General features: G+C 37.3%; 1 protein-coding gene across 4 annotated transcripts in view; it reads left to right on the top strand.

Moving 5' to 3' along the window:
* The window catches only part of LHCGR (luteinizing hormone/choriogonadotropin receptor), a 77,411-nt gene extending 62,328 nt beyond the window's left edge, over positions 1 to 15,083 (top strand). For all 4 annotated transcript variants that reach the window (XM_051975243.1, XM_051975241.1, XM_051975244.1 and 1 more), the window contains 4 exons: positions 637 to 711; positions 3,808 to 3,993; positions 9,908 to 9,988; positions 12,431 to 15,083. In XM_051975243.1, the coding sequence (XP_051831203.1) occupies positions 637 to 711; positions 3,808 to 3,993; positions 9,908 to 9,988; positions 12,431 to 13,583 (1,495 nt within the window). In that variant the 3' untranslated portion in view covers positions 13,584 to 15,083. The remainder of the gene's footprint in view (positions 1 to 636; positions 712 to 3,807; positions 3,994 to 9,907; positions 9,989 to 12,430) is intronic.
* Positions 15,084 to 15,414: the final 331 nt, after the last annotated feature.

Below are 15,414 nucleotides of genomic sequence, written 5' to 3'. Positions count from 1 at the left end.
AGACCTAACCAAGTTTCCTCAGGTAGTCAGTGAGAAAGATGAAACTCAAAGCAAAGAGTTCTGGGTCCAGATCTTCTATTCTTTCCACTGTACCATGCTTCTTTTTGCCTAATTCTTGACATCTTATGCCATCATCCTGTCCCCAAGAGCTAGCAGTTCAAGACAAATCAAGTAGAAGTATGGAGAAAGAAATGGGAAAGAAAGGGAATGGTCTTGTCTAGTCAAAATAATTTTTAGTGTCTCAGTATAGGCTCTACTCTCCTCCCCAGCCTTGGTTAGCGTGGCATCATCTGCCTTCCCGGGGGTCCTAGAGAACAAATTTCCCAAGCATCTGCTAGCTTATATTGGACCTTAAATCAAACTATCCCTTGCTGGGAAAGTGGAGCAGCAGAGTAAAGAATTATTGGACTATGGTCAGTATCTTTCTTCTATCTGGTATATAGCTTTACCTAATTTTTTATTTTTTCCCCTATTCTCTTTTATGCAAAATGTGTATTGGTACATATGCTGAAGCAAGCATAATTTGGGTTATGAGGGCATACATCCACATTCCAATACCAGCACAATATACATTTAGCATTTCTCAGGAATACCCAAAAAGTTTAATTCCTAAGACAATTCCATTCTCTTCCACAGGGATTTAAAGGAGAATAAAAATCTGAGGAAAATGCACAATGATGCTTTGAGAGGGGCCACAGGACCCAATGTTTTGTGAGTATGATGGAGAACCCTCTCCCAGGGTTCACTTGGTCCCATGCTAAGAGAGATGCTAAATGTTTACCCCCACCCACCCCACCATTTTGCTCTGAAGTTGTTGATGAAATTATCCTCAATTTATACTTGAAGATGTAGCTGTGGTGTGGAAATCTGAAAATACCTCTAGCCTATCATCTAGTACACACAATCAGAGTAGAAGGAGAATATTTGAAAAAAAAAATCAAGAAGACCTCCCTGCTCAAAATTATCTCCACCACTTAGGATCAGGTCAGTCTTAATAGTTGGGACGTTCTGTTATCATGTGCCACGCACACAAATAATAGCTTCATTATTGTTCCTCAAGTTGAGGGTCTCCAACATTATGGAATGGTATTGATAGAATAGTGCCCAGGAGGAGAACAGTCAGAAAGGCAAAAGGTAAAAAGTAGTAAATGTCTCAGCCAAATTTTGAGATTGGAAATTTTGGTCTTTGGGTCCTTGCCTTCCTTTATATTTTTTCTCCCCTCTAAGTTCTGTCCTGCTCCTCCATTAAGTCTCCCAAATTCCACTACTGCCTTCAGTCTAAGATTAATTTTCAACCAATTCTGTATATATTTTGTATGTACATACATAGCTGTTTATATGTTGTCTCTCCCTTTGGAATATAAGCTCCTAGAAAGGAAGGAGCAACCTTTTATCTCTCTTTATAACCTCAGTTCTCAGCCTGTCGTGAAATAAGTATTTAATTCTTGTTAAATAATGGATTCTAGGTACTCAGAGGCTCAGGTCCGTCCTCCCAAGATAATGCCCTGTCTTTAGATCTCCCTCTCCAAACTGCCTCCTTTGTCTAGATGTATAAGTAGTAGAACTCTAAAAGGATCTAGGCTCAATAAAGTACAGCTCACAATAGCTAATAAACTGATCTCTCCCAAAGAGTTAATATGCTCCCATTCCCAGAGGTTTCCATATTTTAGCAAAGCATAAGGAATGATCCTATAATGTTGAATTTTCAGAGATGAGTGACAAATCTGTGGAGGAAATATCTTGAAATCATATCACATGATCTGCCTTCTCCTCTTCCTGTGTATAAAGCTACAATTGGATCTACATCTCTTCTGCCAGTTTTCTCCTTATCTTGTCCTCCATTGTAGCCTTCTTCCTGGAAGTTTAGAGTGCCTGCTAAGAGATGGAGATACCAAGGGGTAGCAACTCAACTCTGACTTCTCAGTGACATCAGGTCCCCTGTATTCAATTGATTCTTAATTCCTGCATCTCCTTTCACACAAGAAGAATAAGTTCAGTTCTAAACATAATCAGGTTGCTGCAAAGTAATAAAAATGCACACTGACCTCTCCTGGTAGTCTCTTGTATATGTTTATTCTTCGTTGTGCCTGATGAGAATTTGTGAAAAAAAAAATGCAAGTGGCAAACATATTATCTTCTTTAAAGCAAACAGTTCCTTGAAGAGTTAACAAAGGCATCAGCCAAAGTCCTACCTAATTAAGACCCTGTAGTTGACCATGGTAAGACTAGAACACTGAATATAAAATCTCATTAGCAACTCATGAAGCTTGTAAAAAGTGAATCATTTTGTAAGATTTGTTATTTTTGTGAAATAATTATTTTTAAGATTTCTGCTTCCAACTATCTAGCACCTTTTCTCACATTTGAACTTTTTCCAGTTCAAAAGTCAATCTCCTTATATTTAAGAGGCATTGACCCCCATTCATTCAAGGTACAGAGAAAAAGCACTGGCTTTAGAGTCAGAGAAACTGAGTTCAAATTCCACCTTTTTCCTGTACGACCTACACACTTAACCTCCTTAGGTCTCAGTTTCCTCCTCTGTAAAATTAAGGAATTGGCCAAATTGTCTCAGAAATCTTCTCATTTGTGCCCATTACACTGTAAAAGCTATCATGGAGAAATATAAGCTAAATAACAACTAACCAACATTTATATAACAAATAAGGCTTATTATAGTTTATACACATTATTTCAAGAAGATATGCTGTCCATAAGCAATTTGTTGAATAGATGGACAAGCAAAGAAAAAAGGAAACAAAAAACAAGCATTTATGTCTTAAGAATTTTTACGAATTTTATTTAATCTCACAACAACCTTTGAAGATAGGTACAACTATGATCTCCATTTTACAGTTGAGGAAACTGAGAAAGATTAAATAATTGGCTCAGAGTCACATTACTACTCAACTCCTGATTTAAATTCAGGTCTTATTGAGTCTAGGCTCAATATTCTACCCACTAAATATGTATAAACAAGAAACTATAGTCACATGGGAGTATGCGATTAAGTGCAATACAAATGGTACAAATACTAAGTTCTTTGATTTCAGATCAGGGAACCATACTTCTGGGTAAGGATGGTGAAAATTGAAGATAATCAATATAGGAGATAGGATTTCATTTGCGTTTTGAAGGGTGAATAGGATTTTGGACTTGGATACCTGAAATTTATCTTGATATTTTTCATCAGTCTAGCAAATTTTGAGAATTAGGAACCTGAATAGACAGCCTGAATTTTTTCCTATTTGGAAACTTTTCACATAGCTCTGCTTAGGGGAGCGGTTGCTTTGGAGACTGCATCTTGCTTCCTAGGTAGAAGATGGCTAATGCCATACAATAGTTCTTAATAGAATAACAAACCTGTTCTTCATGAAAACCTATCCCACTGTGCTTTATCAATCAAGGAACAAGCCTTCAGAAGCCCTGAATGCTTTCTCCTGGGGTAGCACACAAAAGATGATGTCATTGCACAAACCTGCCATCTCAGAATACAAGTAATTTCATTTCTCCTAAATGCTGAATGTATGTATAGACAGAAGCACCTGCAGGTGCCAGGGACTGAGACAAAAGCCTAAAGGACAGAATAATGGTTCCTTAACAACAATTAAAAATAAGATATCACTGCTTTAAGTTTATACCCAGAGATATTGACAGAGACAATATGGAAAATAAATGAACAAAAAGGCAAACTCCCAAACTTAAAAAGAAAATCAGAATGATGTCATTGTCCTGAAAAGGTGTGAGGTAAAAGAAAATTTAATGAGATAAAACAAACACTTTGTCTTCTTTAATCTTCTGTCTCTACAGGGATATTTCATCTACCAAGCTGGAGGCACTGCCTAGCTATGGGCTGGAGTCCATTCAGGTGTTAATTGCCACATCATCCTATTCCCTAAAGAAATTACCACCCCGGGAAAAATTTGTCAATCTTCTGGAAGCCACCTTAACTTACCCCAGTCACTGCTGTGCATTTATAAACCTGCCAACAAAGGAGTAAGTTATTTTTTTTAAGAAAACCAACCACAGTTGTTCCAGAAATTCACATTTTCAGACTAGCCAATGTCAACCCCCTGGAGTGTGTTTTAGCCAGCTGCATGTGAGTGGGATCTCTGTCAAAAGGGAAAAGAATAAGGGAAGGGAAAGATTTTTTCCCTAGGGGAACACTATTGCCAAATAGTTAATTCACCCTACATCTGCACTGCCTCTGTCACCATTCTAGGCTAATTGAATTATAGCCTAATTTAGTCATTGCAAAATTGAGGACATAACTTGGCTCGTCAAAGTCTAATCAGCCCCATTCCTCCTCAGAGTTCATCTTATCCTTGGGGGATGTGAGGGGTAGGGGGAGCAGGGAGAAAGAGGTTTAAATTAACACAGTGTCTTAATCTTCTAAGTAAAACAGATGCAAAATATTGCAAAGGGATTTCTTCAGTTATTTCTCTCCCAGACATATTGGAGTGAGTTTTTTTTTTTCTTTAAACCTCAAGACAGGAGCCAAGAGAAGCTCACCCATGATTAATTCTCTTAATAAGTAGCAAAATTGATAAGAGCCACTAAGTTTGTTCCAATTTTGGACCCCCTTACTGCCTGGATTCTTCAATTTCCCCTGGGGAAGGAAACTTTCTATGCCTCTTTTCCCATTCTCAGGGACCAAACCTAGGACAAAGCAGCCAAAAGAAAAATGGGGAGGACTCTGTGTGTATGTGGATGACAAAACTTGCCATCCTCTCCCTTCTCCTCTCCCATTTTCTCTTCTCTTCCTCTTCCTCTCTTGTTTTCTTTTTCTCTCCTGTTTTCTCTTCTCTTCCTCTTCTCTTTTCTTCTGTCTCTGTACCTATCTCTCCCCCCTCTCTGTTATATCTTTCCTCTTTTTCTCTGTGTTTCTCTATGTGTATCTGTCTGTCTTGTCTGTCTCTGTATATCTCCTTCCACAGCATAGCAAGCATGTTCTCAGACTGTGGAATGAATTGTACTGTCCTGTCATTACTGCCTTATGTGTGACACAATGAGAAAGAAATGCACCACTCTCTTGGGGTGTTAATTATCTAGACATAGGACCTGATTCTTCTTGATTTTGGAAATTGCTCAGGCCAAATTGAGAAGGAATCAAAAGCTTTATCATGAAATAGACTTAGGTGAATTCAAATCAACAAATATTAAGCACCTACTCAGAGTATAGTACAATATTAGGCATTGGAAATACAAAGCCAAAATAAAACTGACCTTGACCTAATTTATGGAAAAATACAGCATGTTCCTTAAAAGTACTAAAATTGTGGATATAAGAAAGGCTTCCCTGAGGAGGCAACACCTGAGATGAGTTTGAAGAAAGCTAAGATTTCTCAGAGGCCAAGATGAGGGCATAGATTTCCCAAATGTTGGAAAGCACAAAGGTGGGAGATATGGTATATTTCGAAAACAACTAGTAAGGTGATTTAACTAAAATTAAAAAGCACATAAAAAATGTTTGGCTAGATATGGCTTCATATCAACTTGGAAAGAAGTCTCCAATGGAGTACCTCTAGATTCTGGACAGTCTATTTCATATCTGTAGCAATCTGACACAATATCTGACACAAACCTGGGAGAGATCACCAACACATTAGTTGGTAGGGAAAGATTTTTAAATAGCTGGGCTAGATTGAATGGGCCAAAGCAAATTATTTCCTAGGTGTTAATGGAAAGTCTCATATGTAGTTCAAAAAGTAACTAAAATCTGTATTGCAAATCATTTGTGTACAACTGTTTGCACGTTGTCTGCCCATTGACTATAAACTTGAAAGCAGAAACTATCATCTTTCCCCAGTGTTAGTGCAATTCCTGACATGTAGTAGGTATTTAATCAATGTTTATTGACTGGCCAACAATTATTAAATGAAAAGTATTTAAACAGCAGTTCATCTAAAAAACAATCTAGGTGCAAGGAAGGGGGCAAGCTGGACAACTATGGCAGCCAAGAAAATTAACATAATTTTTAGAATTAGAAGGCACAGTTCACAAGATTAGATTAGTGACAATGCTACTATACAGTGTCCTGGTCAGATTAGGTCACATTATATTCAATTTTGAGTGTCACTTTTTAGAAAGGATATTAATAAGAGCGATTTTGTTCAGGCAGTTCAGGTATGCCTGACCCTTTATAACCTCATTTGGGGTTACCTTGGCAAAAATACTAGAGTGGTTTGCCATTTCCTTCTCCAGCTTATTTTACAGATGAGGAAACCGAGGCAAACAGGGATAAGCAACTTGCCCAGGATCCCATGGCTAATTAGTGTCTGAGGCTGGATTTGAACTCAGGAAGTTAAGTATTTCTTACTGTATTACTCTATCCACCATGCCCCCCTTGCTGCTCCCTTTAATAAGAGTACAGGAAGACAGAGCAATGAAGAAAAGTCTTGGGACCATGAAGATTATTTGAAGGAAATGAGAATATTGAAACTGGAGAAGACTACATATCCAAATATATAAAGTGATGTCATGTGAAAGAAGGATTAGATTTGTTCTGGGAAACAAAAACACAGGGGAAGTGGGGAACAAAGGAACAAAGATTTATTTAATGAGCCAGGTGCCGTACTAAGTGCTTTAAAAAGATTTACCAGCTTGTAGCAGTGTGGGAAGATACAAAGTGGACAAATTATGTTTAATATGAGGAAAAACATCCTAACAAACTTACTTATCCAAAAGTCAAATGGGCAGTGTTGGTGGGTAATGGATATCTCCCCTTCATCCAAGGTCCTCAAGGAAAAGCTAAAGGTATATGAGTCACATTTGTGGCAAAACAAATATAAGTTCCTTAAGGAACTAGGAGAAAAGAAGACATAAAAAACAACCATAATAAATGCTTTAAAAACGTTTTTTGATTATTTCCATAATCTTATACTTTCAAGCCTACACTGTCGTGGAAGGGATGTAAGGAACCTTCTGGGAGCAGCAAGACCTAAAATTCAGTTCTGGTGTTTCTGATTCAGTTTATAGGGGAAAAAAAGAGCTACTTCTGGGAGAAATAGTCCTTGTGATATGTCAACAAGCATCCCCTTAGAGGCAGCTGGGAGGTGCAGCAGAGCATCAGCCTGGGAGTCAGACATTGTGACCCTATATAAGTCACCCTCCCTATGTCCCAGTTTCCTCAATTGTAAAATGGGAGATAGGAATTCCCAGGGTCGTTGTGAAGATCAAATGAGATAAGATATGTTCAGCTCTCTACAAAATTTAAAGCACTACCCCAATGCTATTGTTTTTATCAGGATCAGATGGAGAAGGTAATAGCTTCCAACTGAAAGGTTCTTTAGATGAGGATTCCAAGCTGAAGCAGACAGATCAAGCTTTGATGCTGGATGTTGAAGGGCTGCCGCCGGATGCCACGGGAATATTTGTGCAGCTAGGCGCCACAGCCCTGACCTCCAGCTGCATTGTTCTCGATAACACCCAGCTGTATTGAGCAGATGGCCTGAAAGGCTCCTTGGTATCTTTTATTAAGGTTTTCATGAAGAGAGAGCAATAGCATCAGAAAGCCAACAGCAGATTTGTCTCCAGAGAACACACAACATTATATGGTATCGGGAATGGAGGACCCAAAAAACTTAATCCAAAGTTTGGGGAAGTAGCTGTAATATAGCAAAGGTCAGAAGTGGAATCAGGAAATCTGTGTTCAAGTCCTGACTCTGATATACCCTGGCTCTGTAACTATGGTCATCATGTCCTCCTTTCCAACCAGTCAGACAAAAAGCATTTATTAAATGATTGTACCAGCTGGACAAAAGCAAACACAGCTCCTCTCCTCAAGGGGCTTGACTTTATAATGGAAGCAATAACATCCAACTACACAGAGAATAGGTAAGTACAGGGGAAATTGGCAGTACGACAGTACTATTGTCAGAGGGAAGGAACTAGTGCTGAGGAAGACCAGGAAAAGGCTTCTTGCACAAGGTGGAATTTAGCTAAGAATTGAAGGCAAAAAAAATCAGGAAACAGCAATGAGATAAAGTATTCCCAGGCACAGGGGCTAAAAGTAAAAAAGATAGCAGAAGACAATAGAAATAAGAAAATATGGGAAGGGACCTGGTTACAAAGGGTTTCAAAAGCCAGACAGTAATTTATATTTGATTCTGGAGATAATAGGGATCCACTGGAATAGGGGTTGATATGGTCAGACCTGAAGATCGCTTCAGGAAGGGAAGGGAAGTGAATCCTAAGTGAAGATCACTTAGGAAGATCACTTTGACAGCTAAATGAAAAATGGACTGAAGTAGGGAGAGACCAGGGGAGGAAGAGCAATCCTATTAGAGCTGTCTGCCCATACTGTCATGATAATAGTGTCAGAGGAGAGGAGGTGGTTTATTAAAGATAGAATTGATACTCCTTTGACAAAAGATTGGATGTAGGGGGTGAGAGAGAAGTCAGGGTAAACACAGAAAACCTAGGCATTTGGGAGGATGCTTGTCCTCTGGGGGCAGTTTGGGGAGACAAATGAATCCTTTTTTTGGACAGGTTTGGAGTACTTCCTCCATGACCTCTTCACTAAGTTTCTCATTACCCATTAGGCTTTGGAGTAACTCCAATCTCCTAGTTGGTGACTACTCTTCCCAAATTCTATTTCAAAAAATCCCCAATCACATTACACATGACTCTCTCCTTTCTGGCTATCTCCACCACAGCCTCTTTGCGAATCCTATTACTGTTCCACCACTGCCCCCTACTCCAGCTCTGGAACTATGAATAATGAATGACCAGATCAACTCTCTTATTGTTCCTGGATGGAATATATCAGTCTTTTATCCTATGGCCTCATTCATCATTGACATAACATACTCTCCAATGTCATTCCTCCCTCCTGTTTAAATATAAGATCCTTGAGAAATTGTTTCTGCTTTTGTATTTATATTCCCAATGCTTAGCACAATATTTGGTACAAATACTAAATATTTGGGAGTTTTCATTTATTTCATTCTTTTGTTCTCTGGATTTCAATGTCCCCACCTATGAAATAATTGGATCAGATGATTTTTAAGTCCCTTTCAATGCTAACATTTTACGAGTCTGCATCTATGAAGTATAATCTTATAGACATGAAAAGGCATGCATCCATATAATTTTATAAATGATAATCATTCCTAACTCTGACACTTAACCCACCTTCCCACTTTTGCACAAGGGGGTTTATATAAAGGACTTTTCTTGTCAATATGGCCAGAAAAGATGTAAAGGTGACTCATACTTCTCTCAGGAGGTATTGATATTTTCATATCTTACTATCCTCTGTGCTCTTTTTCTTAATCCATTTTCCCTTTGTACTTAGCCCTAACTTGTTCTTAGGTGTATAAATGTTGATATTCTTTTATGTCCTTGATATTTTTCCAGATGTCCATTGGCTAATCCACTTAGGAAGCTGGGAAATGGAAGGGTGAAAAGAAAACTATTAATTCCACAAATATAAAAGCATAATATCAAAACTAGAATGTACATAACCCCAAATCCTCAACTTTTGTTCAGTTTTTGCAAAACAGATCTCAAGATATGATTCAAAGCCATGACCTTTTATTGGTTACCTACTTACCAAGGCCAAAGTAGAGAGGATAGTGGTGAACAGCAAGCCTTAATGCACTACAAAAGGAAGCTTTTAATGAGCATTGAGAAAGCTTTGCTTTACTGCAAGAAATAGAAAATTTTTTCTCTCTAGAGCCCACACAAAATACTTAGCATTCAAGAGTGTTTTATCTAAGCTGAGAACACTATAATGACAATTCGGAAGCCTTTAGTCTCCCACCAGGTAGCACTTCAGTTAGGACAATGGTGCAGAACATAGATGCTGGTGTAATAGGTAAAGAATTTGGAGGAACAAAGCATAAATAGACATGATCAGATTTCATTTAAAAACCAAAAGCTTAACTCCTTTTTTCTTCTATTTTAGCCAGAATATTTCACTTTTCATCTTTGAAAACTTTTCTAAACAATGTGAAAGCACAGCAAGGAAACCAAATAATGAAACATTGTAAGTATTTGCATGCAAAGAAATACAAATCTGAATGTACTTCATTATTTTTGATACTAAGGTTTTTTTTTAAATATCAGATCTTGGAGGCAAAATGTTGCAAAGGATGGTTTAATAGTTGTAAAACAAGAATTTCTCTTTTCAAGTGTCACCTGTTCTATTAAGTGACATTTCTCTTGCAGCTAGGCAAGGCACTCAAAAAAATGGCACATTCTGTCTAACTGATCACTGCTTAGTTCTATATAACATATTTCAAAACTTAATGGATTTACTCAGTTCCATTTGAAACCCATTACTAGTAGCCAGATGACACCTTAATTTATAGTGATATGACTCAGGAGAGACCTTTCTTCATTTGGTGTATATATAGTAGATAACTTATAAGTTGGTTTTGATGAATTCTAGACTGTTTCCAAAGTCATCAATATAAGCACCCTGGATGCATCTTTCTGAATAGGGATCTAGGCTAGCTAAATCACCAATCGCAGTGCCTAACCCTGGGGTCTTAAAATTTTGAAACAGAGATAATAAGCAGCAGAAGAAATTTAAAAAATATTTTCCCTGGATTGTTTCATGTTTCAAATTTCCCTATTCACCAAAGGCCTCATCTCTGAGTCACTGTTAGCAGTGAGAATATGGATCAAAATAGGTGTCTGAAAACTACATATAAATTTAGGGAGAAGAGAGACTGAGGAGTATTTATACATGGAAGACATATCTTCAAGAAGCTTGGCAAGATACCATAGTTTAATAAAGGATATCCTTTATTGACTCATATCCTCCAATCTCACTTATACTGTTTGTTACATGTCTGTCCTACTGCTATATCTCAACTATTTATTTCTAATAGACTTACCTTCAAATATAGATGTTACAGACTCAGAAAAATAATCATCATTGCTCCATCCTTACATTTCCTGAGATTCAGAATTACCATTACATGCAAGATCAAGTGCCCCCAAGATAATTATTGTTTGTTCTTCCATATCATTAATTTTCTTCTCCTTCAGTTCACTCTTTTCTCTGCCTTTTTTAATCTCTTTTTATCCCCATCTAACATCTTTAAAGGCAGAAAATTTATTAAAATTGAAATGCATGAGATGGGCACTGATACATCATGTGGTTAATAAAGAGGCAAAGTTAAAAAAGAGGCAAAAAAATAAAGAATCCTATATCAAGTTATTTTCATCTCCCTAACTGCACTTCAGAGTACTACCTCTTTGGTAAGACTCTCCCTTCTCTCATGGTCTCATGTGTTAACATCGGTTTTCCAAACTGCACTCATATTATTCACATCAAATATTTTTTGCAGGCCCAGCTCTTAAGACTCTTTCTCCCTATAATTTTCTTATTTCATAAGACATATTATATCACTGTAAATTAAGGTGTCATCTGGCTATTAGTAATGGATTTCAAATGGAACTGAGTAAATCCATTAAGTTTTGAAATATGTTATATATAACTAAGCAGTGATCAGTTAGACAAAATGTGCCATTTTTTGAGTGCATATGTTGGTATAGGGGAAAGAATAAAAGTGTGATAAACCCAATTTAAAATATTTGCAAGGATCTTGACAGAATAATTATCAGTTTCTATAGTCCCTAATAAAAATTTATTCCTCCCCACCAAAAGAAATATTTATTGGGCTTGTGTGTGACAGTATTACAATCTTTCCCAAACACTGAATGTTATAGCAACTCCTTCCGAATTAAAGAGCATCCAACTTGGTCCAGATGAGAAATTTCTTTTCAATTAAACACGGGCCCCTTAAGAACCATTTTCATGGTCTCCTTTTGCTTGAAACACACTCTTTACCCTACCTGTTATCTCTCACCATCATCCATGACTTCATCCCTTCTCTCAAATCCCAGGCCTCCTATATCTCTCAATGTATCACTTACTCTATCTCTACATACATACTACACTACTGGTTTAAGATTGAGATCTTGAAGGAAACCAAGTTTTCCAGGGGCTGTTGCAGATTTTCCATGTGAGCCTTGCAATGATGCTTACACTCTACTATAGAAGAACAGCTTGATAGTAGTTTGGTTGGCAAATAAATGAGATAAATAGCTAAGAAAATGCCAAGAAAGGATTCTTTTGAGTTTAGCAAGCATATATTGTGTCTCTAAATTTGTTTTCTAAAGAAAATCATCCTCTGTAAACAGCTTCATTAAGTCTTCGCATCAATGCGCACAATCTATAAAAAAAAAAAAGTCTAAATGGTGTTTTATTTCTTTCTTAAAGAACTCCTACATCAATTCAGAGTTCTGAGATAATTTACCAAATAAATTCGAGACCAGGGTTTGTTGTCATTTGCTTCCTTTTGTTTCTTTGGCTTAAAAACAGTACTAAAGATAATTCTTCCATTTTTTTTTATATTTAGAACCCAAGAAAAAAAATTTTTTAAGTTTACAACCAATTAAGATCTTCTTCTTACAGCTATTCTGCCATCTTTGCGGAGAATGAACTAAGTATCTGGGATTATGACTACGGCTTCTGCTCACCCAAAATCCTTCGATGTGCTCCTGAACCAGACGCCTTTAATCCTTGTGAAGATATCATGGGCTATGACTTCCTTAGAGTCCTGATTTGGCTCATCAATCTCCTAGCAATCGTGGGAAATTTCACCGTCCTCCTTGTTCTGCTGACCAGTCATTACAAAATGACCGTGCCCCGCTTTCTCATGTGCAATCTCTCCTTTGCAGACTTTTGCATGGGGCTCTACCTCCTGCTCATTGCCTCGGTCGATTCTAAAACCAAAGGTCAGTATCATAACCACGCCATCGACTGGCAGACGGGCAGCGGCTGCAGCGCGGCTGGCTTCTTCACCGTGTTCTCCAGCGAGCTTTCTGTCTACACGCTCACCGTGATCACTCTGGAAAGGTGGCACACCATCACCTACGCCATGCAGCTGGAGCGGAAGCTGCAGCTCAGGCACGCCGTGCTCATCATGCTTGGCGGCTGGCTCTTTTCCACAGTATTTGCGGTGTTGCCCCTTGTGGGAATCAGCAATTACATGAAGGTCAGCATTTGCCTCCCCATGGACATCGAGACCACTCTCTCCCAAGCATACATACTCATCATCTTGGTCATCAACGTGGCTGCCTTCATCATCATTTGTGCTTGTTACATTAAAATCTACTTTGCGGTCCAGAATCCCGAGCTTGTAGCAGCCCACAAGGATACAAAGATTGCCAAGAAGATGGCGATACTGATATTCACCGATTTCACCTGCATGGCACCTATCTCCTTTTTTGCCATCTCAGCTGCATTTAAAGTACCCCTCATCACAGTGACCAACTCTAAAATTTTACTGGTGTTATTTTATCCGGTTAACTCCTGTGCGAATCCATTTCTGTATGCAATTTTCACAAAGGCCTTCCGAAGGGATTTTTTTCTTTTACTGAGCAAGTTTGGTTATTGTAAAACCCGAGCAGAACTTTATAGGATGGAGAATTTTTCAGCTTATACCTCCCACTGCAAAAATGGCTCCCATGGAGCAAATAAAGCCCCTCAAAACACACTGAAATTGTCCACTTTCAAATGCCAGTACACCACAGTCCTGGAAGAGACTTGTAGCAAAGGATGCTAGCCATAATGCCTAGTGGCATTGTAGAAGTACAGCAGTATTATTATTATTACTATTGAAATTAAAATATGCTTCTACAATTTTACGTGTGAATGATCAGTGATGTTTACATAAAGTAGTTGTTTTGCACAATCACTTGCTCTTAAGGGTAGCCATTTGGAATGGGGGATAAGGAGTTGGCTCAAAAGCCAGAAAGACCTGGCTTCCAGTCCTGACTCTGACTAGTAGTGTTAGCCTTTTAACCAATAGACAGGTCTTTAAGACTGTATGACATGAAAAAGTTCCTAACCTGCATTGGTGAAGGGAATTTCTTTGCCTGAGAGATCTCTCACTGAGCTAGTCCCTATCCCCAACATGTTCTTAGACTCACAAACCTGAACTAGATTTCTAGAACATCATATCCATTCTTGTTTCATAGGTTATTATATTTCTAAAACATTCATAACAATATAAGCATCTAACATCTCTTATTTGTTCTCTGCAGTTTTTAAGCACCCTGAGGATATTGAAATGTGATATTTATTGTTTAGTAAATGAAATGTATTAGGAAAAATAGATCTTCTTTAAAAGCACTATTTTTTTACTTTAAATATTAGAAAACTTTGATTTAATGTAATTTTTATACTTTTTGGTGGCTAAAGAATACAAATATATTAAATATCTGATAGGCAGGGACTTTATTTGGTAATCTCTTCACTTCCTATGATATAGTAGTTTTCATTTAAAGCAAGAGGTTTTTGTGGACTTGACTTTTTGTTAAATACATTATATAGTTATTACTGCACTGAAACAGTTGTTTTAACACATCTATTCTACCCCTTATTCCTTTATTTAATAACACCATAAAAATTTTTATATACATTGTATACTTATTAAAAAAAAATCTCTTCTTGACATGAGAAAATCATCCCCCCTCAAATCTTTGCAGAGCTGGGAACCACAGGTGTGCCCCCCCTCAAAGAATGTCCGACATGTCAAATAATGTATTGATTATTTTTGTTGGACTTTTTCTTCTTTTAAATTGTTATAGGGAATGTCCTTCTAGGTAGTGGGACACAGTGAGAAATTCAATGATACAAACACAAAAGACATCAATAATTTTCTTTTTTTATTTATAATAAAAATGTTTTTTAAAAAATGATGAATGTGATGAATTCTGAGAAACTCGGAAAGGCTTGTAGAAACTGTGAGAGACTGAAGTTAGCAGGACTAGAACAATTTGCATGATAACCACAATAACTTAAAGGAAAATAACACTGAGCAACTTCAGAGCTCTGAATGATGCCATGATCAATCCTGCTTTTAGAGGTCTGAGAGCGAAATACAACAGCTGCCCCTCAGCTAAGGCGTGAGGGAAATGTAAAGGATTTGTTTTACTTAAGATACAGTCATTTCTTATAAGAGAGGCTTCTATTGTATGAAGCTTCTAAGGAAGGAGTTGAGATAGCAATATTTAAAAAGAAGAAGAAAAGAAACATCAATAAAGATTTTTTTTAAATCTTCTGATTATTTTTCCTATTTTCATGTATTCTGCTTCTTTAACAGTCTACTGCCTTTAACCAAATACATTCCTCAATTTATCTGCCTCCCTCATGAGCTTCTCCCTGAAATAATATGAAAATAAAATGCTAATTTCAAAGGTCTCTATAACTATACACTATAAACTTTTTGATTCATATATAAATTCAAGACCAAAACAACAAAATAAGCAATAAAGTAGAAAATATAAAAACACCTATTCTTCTCTAGGTATTTCACTTAAAATAGTCTCAATTTACCCTAAATTGGATAGATGGATAGATACATACATAGACAGGTAGATAGATTTAGGCAA

Source organism: Antechinus flavipes, chromosome 2, assembly GCF_016432865.1.
Source record: "Antechinus flavipes isolate AdamAnt ecotype Samford, QLD, Australia chromosome 2, AdamAnt_v2, whole genome shotgun sequence".
Classification (NCBI taxonomy): domain Eukaryota; kingdom Metazoa; phylum Chordata; class Mammalia; order Dasyuromorphia; family Dasyuridae; genus Antechinus; species Antechinus flavipes.
The sequence above is the reverse complement of the archived record's forward strand: the minus strand, read 5'-3'. Positions and strand labels throughout refer to the sequence as shown.